General features: G+C 43.7%; 1 protein-coding gene across 9 annotated transcripts in view; it reads left to right on the top strand.

The window, feature by feature from the left end:
* Positions 1-14,213, top strand: part of KALRN (kalirin RhoGEF kinase) — a 673,187-nt gene that overhangs the window by 636,908 nt on the left and 22,066 nt on the right. For all 9 annotated transcript variants that reach the window (XM_043875040.1, XM_043875043.1, XM_043875038.1 and 6 more), the window contains 6 exons: positions 7,395-7,422; positions 8,060-8,231; positions 9,578-9,699; positions 10,322-10,453; positions 11,933-12,097; positions 13,887-13,965. In XM_043875040.1, coding sequence (XP_043730975.1) covers positions 7,395-7,422; positions 8,060-8,231; positions 9,578-9,699; positions 10,322-10,453; positions 11,933-12,097; positions 13,887-13,965 — 698 coding nt within the window. The remainder of the gene's footprint in view (positions 1-7,394; positions 7,423-8,059; positions 8,232-9,577; positions 9,700-10,321; positions 10,454-11,932; positions 12,098-13,886; positions 13,966-14,213) is intronic.

Genomic DNA, 14,213 nt, shown 5'->3' with positions numbered 1-14,213 from the left:
CTTTCCTCCCAACAGCGCCATGACATAGGTACTGTTATCATTGTTTTTGCTTTACAGGTGAGAGAGCAGAGAGGTTAAGTAACTGTCCCAAGGTTGTATGTTCACAACCTGTCTCCCAGTATACCTGTGAGCATGGTCATTGGCTTCACACAATGTCAGGGGCTGGATTGGAGGGACTGATAGAATGTAGAGAGTCTTGGAGAAGTGTGAAGGGTGAGGAAGGAGCTTAAGAGTGCCTAGCACATATTGAAAAGAGACTGCTATCTGGGTACCTGGGGTTTAGGTATGTGGGTAGAGTGGTAGGAAATAAAGCCTGGCAGGTGAGTTTTAACCAGGCTCTGAAGGCCTCGGGGGATTTGCTAGGAAGCCCGGACTTGATCCAGTGGACAGTGAGGAGCAGTCAAAGGTTGTTGGGCAGAGTCCGGATGATTCATTCTGGACTTTAGGAAGTAACTGGCACCTAACTGAACACAGTGGGGACGGACAGGCCGATTGGAGGGCTGTTGCAGTAGACCTAAAGTGGGAGGTGGCAGATACCCAACCCTAAGGGGCAGGACAGGGAGAGAAAGGAACGCTAGTGAAAGGCAGGGAATGACTGGTAGGGGAAACAGGGACGACAGCAGCTGTGTGTTCAGCTCAGGGACCTCACGGAAGAGGCACTGGGCGTGGGAATCCACAAGTCAGTCTTCCTCTGGCCCTTGTCCTCAGAGCACATCATAACCTATTGTGGGTCCACAGACTCTGGGAGGTTGTTTCCCCAGTAAAAGAGGTTTGGGGGATCGGGATATGATCAAGGTTAAATCATTAAGGGATGAGACCTCAGGACACTCATGCATAAAGATTTTGAATATTCAAAGTCAAGATTGTAGATTCCACGTTGGAAATGTGAGTTACAGAAGGGAAATGATAACACCACCACTGCAACCCCAGCCCCGTCCTTATGAACACCAGAGACCGGTATGTGCACGCAATAAACCACCTTTTAGTTCCTTTCTCCTCTATTATTTTGTGAGATGGGATAGATCTTTTTTCATTATTCTGTGTAAATCATATTTTTATTCCTTTTATTTTTGAGAACACAATGTTCTTAAAGCAAAACTTGAAGAATAGGAGAGGGATTTGGACTAGAAGGGGCCTCCCTCATGGTTCAGTTGGTAAAGAATCCTCCTGCAATGCAGGAGACCCTGGTTCGATTCCTGGATTGGGAAGATCTCCTGGAGAAGGGATAGGCTACCCACTCCAGTATTCTTGGGCTTCCCTTGTGGCTCAACTGGTGAAGAATCCTCCTACAATGTAGGAGACCTGGGTTTGATCCCTGGGTTGGGAAAATCCCCTGGAGAAAGGAAAGGCTACCCACTCCATTATTCTGGCCTGGAGAATTCCATGAACTGTATGGTCCATGGGGTCACAAAAAGTCAGACAAGACGTGAGGTGTGATTTCTGGTTTGACTTTCACTTTGGACTAGAAATCCCCATGAAACAATGTGCTTCACACATAGACACTCATAACTCTACCCAATAGTTAGTGCTTTTATGTTCTTCTCAGGAACACATGGAACATTTTGTGAAAATCAACCATGTACTACCCATAGAACAAATTCCAGTGAAAATCAAGGAATCAGTCTTGTAGAAACCAGGAACAAGAAGATAATTTTTTTAAATTTCATATATTTGTAAATTTTAAAACATTTCTATTAAAATTGGGTCAAAGGAAAAAAATCACAGTTGAAGAAAAAGTACTTAGAACCAAATGATAATGAAAATATTTGGCAGGTAAGGATAGCTCAAAGAGAATTCTGTTGTCTGGGATTGTGTTGCAGTTATGTATTTTTTAAATTTCAGCTTATGTCCTCTTAGAAATGAGAAGAAATAGGAATATTTTCTAAATATTTAGAGAAATGTTTACTAAAAAATAGAATGTCGTGTCTGGTTTCACCAGATTGGAAATATGAAGGGTTAAACCTCCAAACCAGAAATCATACCTCAACTTTTAGACATTGTTTTTCTGTTATCTGTCCATTTTATTGCCAAGTCTCATCATCTAAAAATCCCTTTCTTTCCTGGTTGGAACACAGACTCACTTGACACAAGCACTAAGAGAAAGAGGAGGCAGAGAATGGAATTTTATTTCACTCAAGGTAGCTCTGAGTTGAGTTTAGGACATTTGGTTTGAGTTTTGTTTGACTGTTTTGACTCCCTCGGCATTCTCGGTGTATAGTTTTGAACTGTGTTTTGTGAGAGGTAATGAGGGATTTAGAAGAAAGGTATTTTTCTTCTAGAGTCAGTTGACACCTGGTCTTCTAGACAGATGGGATTTCACCCTCACTCTCAGGTCTTGGAGTCAGAATCTTGGACACTAGCAAGAAAAATAAACTCCAGATTTGCTCAAAGCTCAGCTTATTATTCATTGCTGGTTGATTTCACCTGTAATTCTTTCCTGTTACCTCACTGCCCTTCCATTGTAAAGTAAAATCAAGAAAACAATTGGAATTCTCTCCAGAAGGAAGAAACTGAGTTGCTGATGAACCGAATTGTGGTGGTTCTAGGAGGACCCACTACCACCTGCTGCCCTCTGCTGTTCATACATAACCGGATTCCTAACCAGCCCTTTCCCACAGGGTCTATACCAGCCTCCTCCTCCTGAAGTTGGGTCTCAGAGAGAGAACGTGCAATTCATATAAACAACGTCATCTTCCCTCCACCTCCGCTTCCATTTTGGAATCCAGATCTCTCCCCCTGCCCCACCACCACTTTACATGGGCTCCCAGACTGTTTCTGAGGAAGGAAAACATTAGATTTCAAGAAATGTGTTCACCTTATAATTAACCCTTCAAGTCCCAGTCTGATACCTCAGGTCGTTTCCCACACCACCGGTGATCATTAGACAAGGTAGTGTCTAATGGAAAGGAAACAAGTTCTAGTCTAAACTCATTGAGTGACCTCAGTTAATTTAACAAATTCTACTTGTTCTGCTATGTCAAGCAACATGACAAAGAGTACATAAAATACATGAACAGGTTATGGCTTCAAAAGGGTTCACAAGTCTGGTGGGGCTCTTAACAGGCAGGGAGATGTGATGACAGATGGCAGCACATGATCAGAGCCAAAGAGAACAACCTCTGGAAGAGCAGAGAAGAGAGGAAGATCACTATCAGCTAAATCTCAGATCGTGACTGACTGATAAGATTTCAGAATAAGCCATGTTCCGGATAAATGGAAATAGAAAAACACTCCAAGTTCAGGGCAGGGCATTTTTCTCAACTCTCCTCCCAAAATTTAGGACCCTATCATTTCAGTTTTTCATTGATTTGACAAATAGCAATGGAACACTTCTGTGCCAGGTATTGTGCTAGGCTCTGAGGCAATGACTGTGAATGAAACATGGCCCTTGCCCGCATGGGCCTTGTGGTCCATAGGGAACCACAGATAAGTATGAATTTACAGGATGAAAGGTTGTCATGACCCTCCTCCAGTCAATACTCTGATTTGCTTCAAAATAGAAGAAAACAAGGAAGGACTCCCCTATGGGCATAATCCAGAGTCACAGAAAAACACTAGAATGGATTTTTTTTCAGGCTCTTTGTTCTTGCTGGACAAGTTTGTAGAGGAGAACTGGGTAGAGATGGGACATGGAGCACATGTCAGCAGGCAGTCCTTTGACTTTGATGACAAAGTCTCCCAATGCTTTTCCCAAGACCTTGCCTCTGCACTGAACGCTGAGGTGGAAAAAGCTCTGGGAGCCATTTCCCCATCACTGTCTCTGTGCTGTTACACTTAACTTCCCTGTCTCCTCTGGAAATAGGAATAAGTAACAACTGCTCAGTACTTTCTCCCAGGGTTTTGGAGGAGCAAATGAAGGAGTCTGAGTAGTTTGTGCCAACTATGAAAGGCTAAACAAATTAGTGATGGTATTACCATTATCAGCAACACCTGGGCCGGCCGAAGGGCAGCGGCATGAAGAGAGATGCCTTCCACAAGCTGCCTCCAGATAAAGAACCTGCACTTAAGCCATACTGGCAGCCTTTCTCTCCAAAGTCCCCGCTAAGGTCTACACCAAAGCTAGGAGGATTTTCTTTTTAAACAATGCCTGCTGTGTTTAATAATATACTTAACACAGTTGGGGTTGTGACAAGAAAGGGGAATAAGGTAAACTCTCTAAGCAGCAGTTTGGGATGTTTATAAAGCACTGCCACACTGTAGGTTTATGAAACCCCACTTAAATGTTTGTAACATAGGCAACTGCCATTTGAGAGCTCTCTGAGACTGCTGGCATGGACTCGGTGTCTTGCTCCCTTGTGGATTCCCATCAAGATGGGAAATACAGGCCATTGAACAAAGCTGGCAGCATTCCCAAATCTTTTTGACCCTAGAGTCAAATCCTTCTGATTGATTTGGGGTAGGAGGAGGGAGAGGGCAGAGCTTCATGTTCCTTGAAGGCTGGTTATTGACATCAGCCAAGCACCGTCCTAGACATCGCATGTCATTTAATGCCATCTTTCCCACTGGACCATTGGCTCAAGGAGGGTAGTGGGCATTCTGCCTTGCCCCCTGCTGGCCACTACCACTTAACCAATGGTAAGCTCAGTAAATCATCATCAAATAGATTGAGCCCTTCAGTCTAACAGCTTTCCAGGTGGGCATTATGATCCCCAGTTTACGGATAAAACTGAGGCTTCAGTTGCTTGGGATGTTGTTCAAGGCAAGAGAGTGTGTCTGGCTTAGAGTCTGGATGCTACATACTCTGTCTGCTCCTAGAGTTTACAATCTCTCACGCATCCCATATTCCTAAGATCCTACTCTCTCAGAGGCCATGGATTTTATTGTTTTAAATCATTTTTTTTAAGTTTCCATTCTATTGTATTTAAAAACAGATTCAAATCAAATATTATTAGGATTACACACAGGAGTAATTATGTTATAGATCTTTAGGTCCTATTTCCAGATTTTATGTATAAATCAGTCCTAAATTAATGGGAGAACTGAAATGTGACATAGGGCAAATATTCATTCAACCCACATGTATTAAATGCCCATTACATGGCACACTAGGGGCTAGAGGCCTGAGGTAAAAAGATGAATTAACATGGTTCCTGTTTTTCAAGAACTTACAGTCTCTGACTGAACCATTTTTTCCTTTAAAAATTTATTACAAAAGTGAAACATAATGACTGCAGAATATTTGGAAAGCCCATATAAGAAAAAAAAAATCACCCAATGTTAAGATGTTTTATAAATCCTGAGGTCAGAACCTATGTCTTAGTATCTCTGTATCCACAAAATCGTACACCATCCTGTGTGCTGCAGTCTATGGGGTCACAAAGAGTCGGACATGACTGAGCGACTGAACTGAGAGAAGCAAGCAGTATTTTTTGAATGGGGGGACAGCCACTCTCCATCTCATCACCCTGAGAAAACCACTGTTAACGTTTAGGAAATATTCCTAGTTTTCCTTGTCTGTGAAATGACTGATTCCACGTCATCCTCCCACTTCACCTAAGCCAGGTGGATCAATTTCTGGCTTCCTTAGCAGCCCCTGCAAATGATGCTGTGCTGCTCATTAAGTGTACTGGTAGTTTAGTTACCTTTTCAACTGGAGCAACTCTTCACACTTCTCCTCCCGTGGTCTGGGGTCTCCTTACGTAGATGGGGTTTCAAAAGTGTGGGAAAAGCAGTCCCTTTACCATATGGCCCATGCACCCCCCACCCCACCCAGAAAAACGTCAGGGGCAGGAAACTGGTCTATCCGAAATTGGTTTCCTTGGATTGAGGGTAACTTTTACCAGCCTTCCTCAACGGGCTGCATGTTGATTCACCTGTGTTTTAAAACTGCTGATCCCAACCAATTAAAAGAATTCTAGGCATAAGGCCCAGGCATTGGGATTTTGTGTGTTTTTAAAGCCACCTGGGTCAAGGAGTGAGAACCACCGGTTTAAAAGCAGACAGGGCAGTGGTGTGAGTGGCCTTGGAGACTAGCAGAGAGCCCTGTGGTGGTCAGAATCATGGACACTCAGCTCTAGGACGAAGCATTACAGCAGTTTCCTGCAGCCTGTTTCATGAAAAACCTGAGTGGTAGACGCAGGCAAAAGGTTTGCAGAGAGGAACTTGGAGGAGGAATATCTTTTTCCAAAGGGCTTGATGGATGCCTCTATAAGGCAAAACTGCACAGAAACCAAGTTGACCTGTGACTTGGGTAAATCAGGGAGATAAGTGTGACTGCCCCAGTGGGCGGTTTGCCAGGCATACAAGCTTCCTGCCTTCGTTTTGAAGTAAAGAAGAATTTTGCAAAATAAACTATTAGAGATAAGCCACTGCAACAAAAGGCCTCTTAGCAGAAGAGAGATGATTAGAATTAAATAATCTTTATTTAAATAGTCATTGAATACTTGTCAAGCATTGTGCAATATACATAGTGTCATTTAATCTTCATGATAACACTTTGTACTAGGTATTATTTATCCCCAGTTTATAATGAAGGCAAGTAATGGTAGTAAAGTTGAAATGACTAGGATAAAATCACATAAAACAAAAGAAGTGAGCCCCAGCTTCTTCTACTCTGTACCCAGGTTTCGTTCACCCCACCCAGCTTTGTGACCTAGACTATAGGATTAGAGGTCATACAAAAGATGGGAGAAAAATCAAGGCAATCATATTTTCAAGAAGGGGTAATGGCCAGTGGACTGGAAGGTTTTCCCTTCTGTGAGCTCCATGTTGTCACATGGCAGACAGCTTGGTATGTACAAAGGGCACCAGCAGGGCCTCCACCAACCAGCCATACGACCAGACAGGTCACTAGGGCAGGCCAAGTCTCTGTTTCCTCACCTAGGCAGCCAGGAGGGCAGTTCTGTGGTTTTCAAGCTGCCTGTGGAGACTTGGGCCACAGGAGGAGTTCTGGGAAGGCAGGATGAAGAAGTGGAACTTTCCTTTCCCCTCAACAAGTCAAACTCTGCATTTAGCTGCTGGGAGGAAATGACTGGATTCTTGTCCAGCACCCTTCCACTTTAATAGATGTCAGTTCCTCTGTTTTTGAATATTCCCAATGCTGGGAAGAATCAGTGCCATCACAATGCTTGAGTGAATGTCAAGGTGGAGGAGAATGGGTTTTCATGCATATAACAGGGAGGAAGAGCAAGTAAGGAGGACAGCAAGGCCAGCTCTGCAGTCACAGTACGCCTGCCTGGGGCCCCAGCTGCCCAGAGGGAGTGTGAACAGAACCGATGGGAAGGTAAATCAGGTGCCCTTGTTACTGCCATAGTGCTGCGGTCACAAACTGCAGGGGCTGGGCTCAAGGCTTCTCGCCCCAAATTATACTTTCATTTTGGTCACTACGATGAGTCTCCTGTTCTCTTTAAGAAGCTTAGGATTTAAGCAATTTTCTGTTTCTTTGTGTTTTTCAGATCTTAAATCCAAATTTCATCCAAGAAGGTGAGTTAAAAAGTGACAGAATTGACTACACAGGGATTGGCTAAATAAATTATGGCAAATCCAGCACTGAGGTAGCTGAGGTAGCATCTTTAAACAATGGTCATGTAGTCCTGTACTTATGGACAAGGAAAATATTTAGGATAAACAGTGGGGTAAAAAAGACCACAACTTGCAACATGTATAATGGGATCCACTTTTTGTAAGAAAAGATATATTTCTATAAAATCTAAAAGGATATATATCAGACTGTTCACGGTAACTTCTGAGTGATGACATCATGGAGATTGTCCTCTCTTTTTTTAAATCTGTATTTCCTAATTTTTCTAAAACTAAACATTTATTAATGGCAACCCATTTCAGTATTCTTGCCTGGAGAATCCCATGGACAGAAGAGCCTGGCGGGCTACAGTCCATAGGGTCACACACAGAGTCGGACACAACTGAAGCGACTTAACATGGCATGGTACTTTACAAATACTTTTTCATAGTACACAAGTGACTCTGCTCTGTTAAGCTGAAGATTATTCGAATCATTACACAGCAAGGGTGGGGAATGAGAGGGTCGTGTTATAAAATAATTGTTTTATTCTGTTTCTTCTGAATAATGCAAATTTATGTCATGTTGATTTGACCACAGTGGCGCCAGAATTCCTTGTGCCCTTAGTGGATGTGACCTGCTTGCTTGGGGACACGGTGACACTGCAGTGCAAAGTCTGTGGACGGCCAAAGCCCACCATCACTTGGAAGGGTCCAGATCAGAACATCCTTGACACTGACAACAGCTCAGCTACATACAGCGTCTCCTCCTGGTAAGCAGCAGCCCCACATCAGCACCACACCTCCCCACACCTCGGGCAGTACCCGGAAGCTAAGTCTGGGATGCAGCTCCTGTTCAGGTTACTTAGTCTCTCAGAGAAGAGCTGCCCTGGAACCTATTCTAGCACAGACCCTTTGTGGCCCTTGGGATCCTATGAAACAGTGATATACTCAATTCCTCCATTAAGAACAATTTTCTTAGAAGGAAAAAAAATTACTTACTCCAAAGTATACAATAGAAAACAGAAAATCCAGCCACAAGTATGCTTCCACACAAAGACTATAAAATCAAACTTGGTTGAACCAAAAGTGAAAGTGTTAGGCACTCAGTCGTGACCAACTCTTTGCAACCCCATGGAGTGTAGCCCGCCAGGCTCCTCTGTCCATGGGATTCTCCAGGCAAGAATACTGGAGTGGGTTGCCATTTCCAACTCCAGGGGATCTTCCTGGCTCAGGGATTGAACCTGGTTCTCCTGCATTGCAGGTAGACTCTTTACTTCTCAGTCACTAGGGAAGCCCCACTAATTAAGAACTTTCTTGAACAATGCTGCTTACAGAGGACAAGCAGTAACAAGCCCTAGATGCTTAAAAAACATTTATGGAAGAAACAGCTAGGATCAAGTCACTTCATCCTTTAGCTTAATGTTTTTGTGTGTGAAATGATATTCCCAGCAGAGACTCCATGGCCTGATCCTAAAATATCAGTGGACCGAGGGAGCTTAGGATGAGAGTCAGTGCGTGGCAAGGGTCATGAAGATTACCATGTTATGTCACAACCAGTGAGGAGGGAGTGGGACTGACTGTGACCTCTGGGTTTAACCTTTTCAGAGCAGTTCTTTAATGTCCTGGACCCCAGGCTGGGACTACTGGGAAAGTTATTTAGTGAAGGAATTTGCCTTAAGTCACTCAATTATTTTGAGGGTGCCACATGTAGAATGTGAACTACTTGAACATTTTCATTCTTTCCATTTTTTGTACCACTTGTTATTGCTTATGGACTGAAAGTATTTTAGGACCAAATATTTTAGGTAGTAATAGTAATATTGGGGATCAGTATTTGTATAGGACTTTATTTCAAACCATGTTCTAATTCTTATCTCATTTTACTCCTTTACCATCCCTCATTTACAACCAACTTGAGAGATAGGCATGCCAAGAATTTTGTTCCTCTATACGGAATTGGGGAAATAGAGGGCAAGGTGCTCAGCTAAGGTGTGTAAGAAGATAACAAACAGGGACTAGACCTTGGTCCAATGGACTCAGCTCAGCACACCGTGTACCTTTCCTAGTTGATTGTCTCATTACTGGTATTTGAAGGACATCCTTTTCATGTCCCTAGTGATTCTGGGGAAATCACCCTGAAAATCTGCAATCTGATGCCCCAAGACAGCGGTATCTATACCTGCATAGCAGCAAACGACCATGGTACTGCGTCAACATCTGCTACTGTTAAAGTGCAAGGTACAGTTTCTTTGTTAGTCAAATATTTCTTGTGCTTTAATATTCATTTTTAATTATGGTAAAATACACATAAGATGTACCATCTTCACCAATTTGCAGTGTGCTGTTCAGTAGTGTGAAGTACACGCACACTGTTGTGTAACCCATCTCCAGAACTCTCTTCATTTTATAAAGCTGAAACTCTGCACCCTTGAAACAAAGTATCTCCACTTCCCCCTCACTCCCCTCAGCCCCTGACAACCACCATTCTACTTTCTATGAGTTTGTGTCAGTCAAACATTTTAACTGGACATTACAAGGGTTCCCTGAGACCTGGTTGCAGCAAATGGGAACAGAATGAATCTTTGATAAGAGTTGTCCGGGCCCTACTGTATGCCTCCTACAGCACAGTTCTCTCACTGAGCTTTCTGTCCAGTATGCAGCATTTAGTCCAAGGAAGAATTCCGACAGCAAGTTGTGTCTCCCAAGTCTCCCTTAGCCTAGGAAAGATGTACCATTTGGTGCACAAGGTCACAGGAAACATATGAGGTAAAGGTTAGGTCATGCCCTCGGTGATTTTCAGCCTTGGCATAAATGCCAAGTTCTGCAGAAATGGCATTTGACCCTAATTTCTCTCCCGCAGGTGTTCCAGCGGCCCCTAACCGCCCCATTGCCCAAGAGAGAAGCTGCACTTCCGTGATCCTCCGCTGGCTGCCCCCATCCAGCACGGGAAACTGCACCATTTCTGGTTACACCGTGGAGTACAGAGAGGAAGGTGCAACGCCTCCCCTGCCTCCTCTTCTATCTTCTCTTTCTCCTAAGGAGGTCCTTCCGAGTCATAACACTGTCTGCTTCCATGCCTTTCATCAGCTGTCCCTTCTCATATCTTCCAACTCAGCACCAAGGCCTCAGGCCAGGCTTCAGTTGCTTTTGATCTCAAACACCGAGCAAGATTTTTTGCCAAAATGATAATAACTCATGGCAGGTGACAAAGTACCTTCACCTGCTCTTACCTACTTAACAAGCCTGATCACCCAGACAGGGACAATCAGGCCCATTTTACAGGTGAGGAGGCTAAAGCTTAAAGAAAGTTAAGAAGCATGAAGCTGGGGTTCTTAAGAGGCAGAGCTGGCACAAGAACCCAGTTCTCTATTAATAGTTTGCTAATCTGTGATCTTTCTTCCAGAGTAGTAACTAGGAGAGCAACAGCAATGCTCCACCCCACCTAACCCTTCATCTTTACCCCTAGACGAAACTTAAGAGATCACTGTATAAATTTAGAGATCACTTTTTAAATTGTTCAGTTTTTAACTTTGTTACATTTACACACTAAGAGTGCATACATATCCTTAGTAGTTAGGAACAACTATTATCAAGAAGAATTCATTGAAATGAGAAGCTGCCAGGTAACTCTAATTGTTAATAGCACTCTCTGAACCAGGTGATGAATCACACACCTGAATTGAAAGCAACGGTTTACAGAATCCTCTGTTTTGCTCTGCTCTCTGTTACTCTTCTTATTTTCACCCTTCTTTCCCTCTGCAGTTATATTTGTCCACCTCTTTGTTTAGCTGTTCACTCTGTCTCAACTCAGCACAAAGGCATTGATGCTGAGCTGAGAGACACGTCTCTCCAAGCTTGTATTTCCCTTGGCATTCTTCAGGTCATAGTTCATCTTATGAACTAAGTTCTCTTGGGAAAGTTATCTAATCTTTCTGAGCCTCGGTTACTTTATGTGTAAAGTGAGACTATTGCTCCCAATCTCATAGGGCTTCTGTGGATTTAAGTGACAACATGGAATGAGAGAATTATGGGTAAACTCCTTCCACGGTATTTTACATGTACATGGTGCACAGTACATGTTCATTTCCATTCTGTTTCCATTTTCAAATGCCTGTTTTCTCTGACTTTGTTATTAATATACAATATATTTTTCTGGCCTTATTGAAAATGTGCTGTGTGTTCCTCTGTAAATTCATCTTGCTCTGTCTTTCACTCTCTTACGTGCCCATTTGGAAATGAACAGACTCTACAGGCCAGCTGCTTTAACACCACTCATGATGTATTCAGTCTCTTAAGAAATCGAACCCAGACCTGCCACAGTTAGCCAACAGGCTTTCAAGGCCCGAGGCAGTGACCACAACTGTCCCTTGAATGGAATGTGTCATTTTTCCTTTCATTGTTTGCTGAAGGTCTTTGAAACAATGTCCCTCTGGCCTTTTCTCTTTCCCACTCCTTGAAAATTGTGCCCTAGGTTCCCAGGCCTGGCAGCAGTCAGTAGCGTCAACCTTGGACACCTACCTTGTCATTGAAGACCTCAGTCCTGGGAGTCCTTATCAGTTCAGAGTCAGTGCCAGTAACCCCTGGGGGATCAGCCTTCCCAGCGAGCCTTCAGAATTCGTACGACTTCCAGAATACGGTGAGTCCCAGCCACACCCAGCACTCTGCTGGTGAAGACAAGACAACTGGCCAATTGTCATATATTCACCAGCCCTGGCAGCCCACTGGCCTGCTGGGCCATTGAGCTAGAGCTGACCTGGATTTGCTTGTTGGCTTCTGTCAAGTACCATTTCAGAAGCCTGATGAAGAGTGTTTCCATAAAGTATGGGGCTCAAGTTAGATCTGCCACCCATGTCTCCCCTAGGCCTACCATGTCCTGGGCACCTGTGTATGTGTTGCCAGACACCTAGAGGGGCAGGCAGGAGCCATGAGTCCCATGGGTGCTACTTGTCCTGCCTCTGTGATGGAAACACCACACCTCCTCTTCCCTGGGAACCCCTGCCAGCCTAAGTGCACCTCACAGAATTAGTGACAGCCCCACTCACCAATTTAAAATGGGTAAAGGAAAGCCACTGGCTCGAAGGTTGGAGTTAAAATGAATATCATTTCTCCACCCCCAGCCCTCCCAGCATGTCTTTCTTCAGGGTGGTTACATTTTTATGTAGATATGTTGAATGACTAATATATGCATTTAACTAGCTGCATTTGAGTATTTTACAAACCTGGTTCTTTTTTTGCCCCTCTATTCATGAACTCACCAAGCCACCTTGGTCCCTGGGACATTTTGTAAGAAATCTCCCAATAGTGAAGTTTGGGGCAGTGCAGGACAATGGACTGTGTGGGGTAGGGATAGGAAGTCACTGAAATTAAAAGACAGTGAACTTGTGTCTTTGGGTCAAGGGCATGCCGGAGTCTCCAGAGGGGCTGTGGACCCTCCAGGGCCCCCGGGCTGCCGCCCCCCACCCACCCCCATGGTTAACTCCGGAACTGTTCCCCAGGCCCTCCCCACTGCTAGTTGGGCTCAGCTCTGCTCCCAACGGGCCTGTGACTCACTGGGAAACCTTGGTCCTGATTCTTTATTTCCTCAGAACTCTTACGTGGGTAAGCCATGTCCAGCCTCAGCCCAGCTGTGCTGTGGGCAAACTGAGATGACCAGGGTCAAGAGAGATGTGCTGCAACTTAACTGCTCTTCTCCCAGCTGCCCCCTGAGTCCCACCCAGGATGACCACTGCTTCTGTTTTGCTTCCTGTTGTGAGCCTTGCTCCCCAGCAGACAACACAAATGTTTGGTGTGCATGCTTGTGTGTGTGTGTGTGTGTGTGTGTGTATGTGTGTGTGTAAATCATTGCCAGGGAATTAATGTATCAAACAAGGTAGTGCCGCCAAAGATTATGCCAGGTGTATTAATATATTTGGGGTAAAGCTAAATCATTTGGTATACCAGATAGGCTCGTTAATGCAGAGAATAAAGGGGTGAGAATGAGCAGTTTTTAGACTGCTCTGTGCATGTTCCTTTTCTCGTTGGACTTGTAACTCTTCCCCTTTCCTCTCTGCTGCATCCTTCCTACAGCCCTGATTCTCACTGGCTTTTCTAGGCCTTTCAAAGTGTTTTGTTTTTTTCCTCCCTTATAATTTTTGCTACCAGATTTCTATTTGAAAACATCCAGAAGTTACATTTCTGATTGTTCCAAGTTTTCCCTTCATTTATGGAGATAGTACGGGGAGTCTGACTCTGTCATATCAGTTTCCCCTTGGCTAGCATTTTTTTAGATAACATTTCAGAGAATTGTGGCATTTTCCCACTGAGTTAGATTCCATATTTAGTCATGAAAATTGCTTTGGGGATGATGTTGGAGCTTTTCTGTTAACCTTTTCGTTACTCTTGTATGACTTCCTCAATATGATAAATGGATCCTTTCTCTTCCAAAGACGCTGCTGCTGATGGTGCCACCATTTCTTGGAAGGAAAATTTTGATTCAGCTTATACTGAGCTGAATGAAATTGGAAGGTAATGACCCAGTTTTCTGTTCCTTCATTTATGAACACTTAACAACATCACATCATGAACATGACTTTTTTCTTGTTTTTTGTTTCTTTCACTAAGTGCATTTTCTCTATACTAAGAAAAAACCAGACTGTTTATGTGTCTTTTCTATGGTTCTTTTTCTAACTTAAGTTGAAGTTCTCAGCCTTTCTGCTTTTCTCCTATAAGAATTTAAGGCTCGGTCTTCTCTTCAGGGTACAGTTTAGCTACAT

Source organism: Cervus elaphus, chromosome 19, assembly GCF_910594005.1.
Source record: "Cervus elaphus chromosome 19, mCerEla1.1, whole genome shotgun sequence".
Classification (NCBI taxonomy): Eukaryota; Metazoa; Chordata; class Mammalia; order Artiodactyla; family Cervidae; genus Cervus; species Cervus elaphus.
The sequence above is the reverse complement of the archived record's forward strand: the minus strand, read 5'-3'. Positions and strand labels throughout refer to the sequence as shown.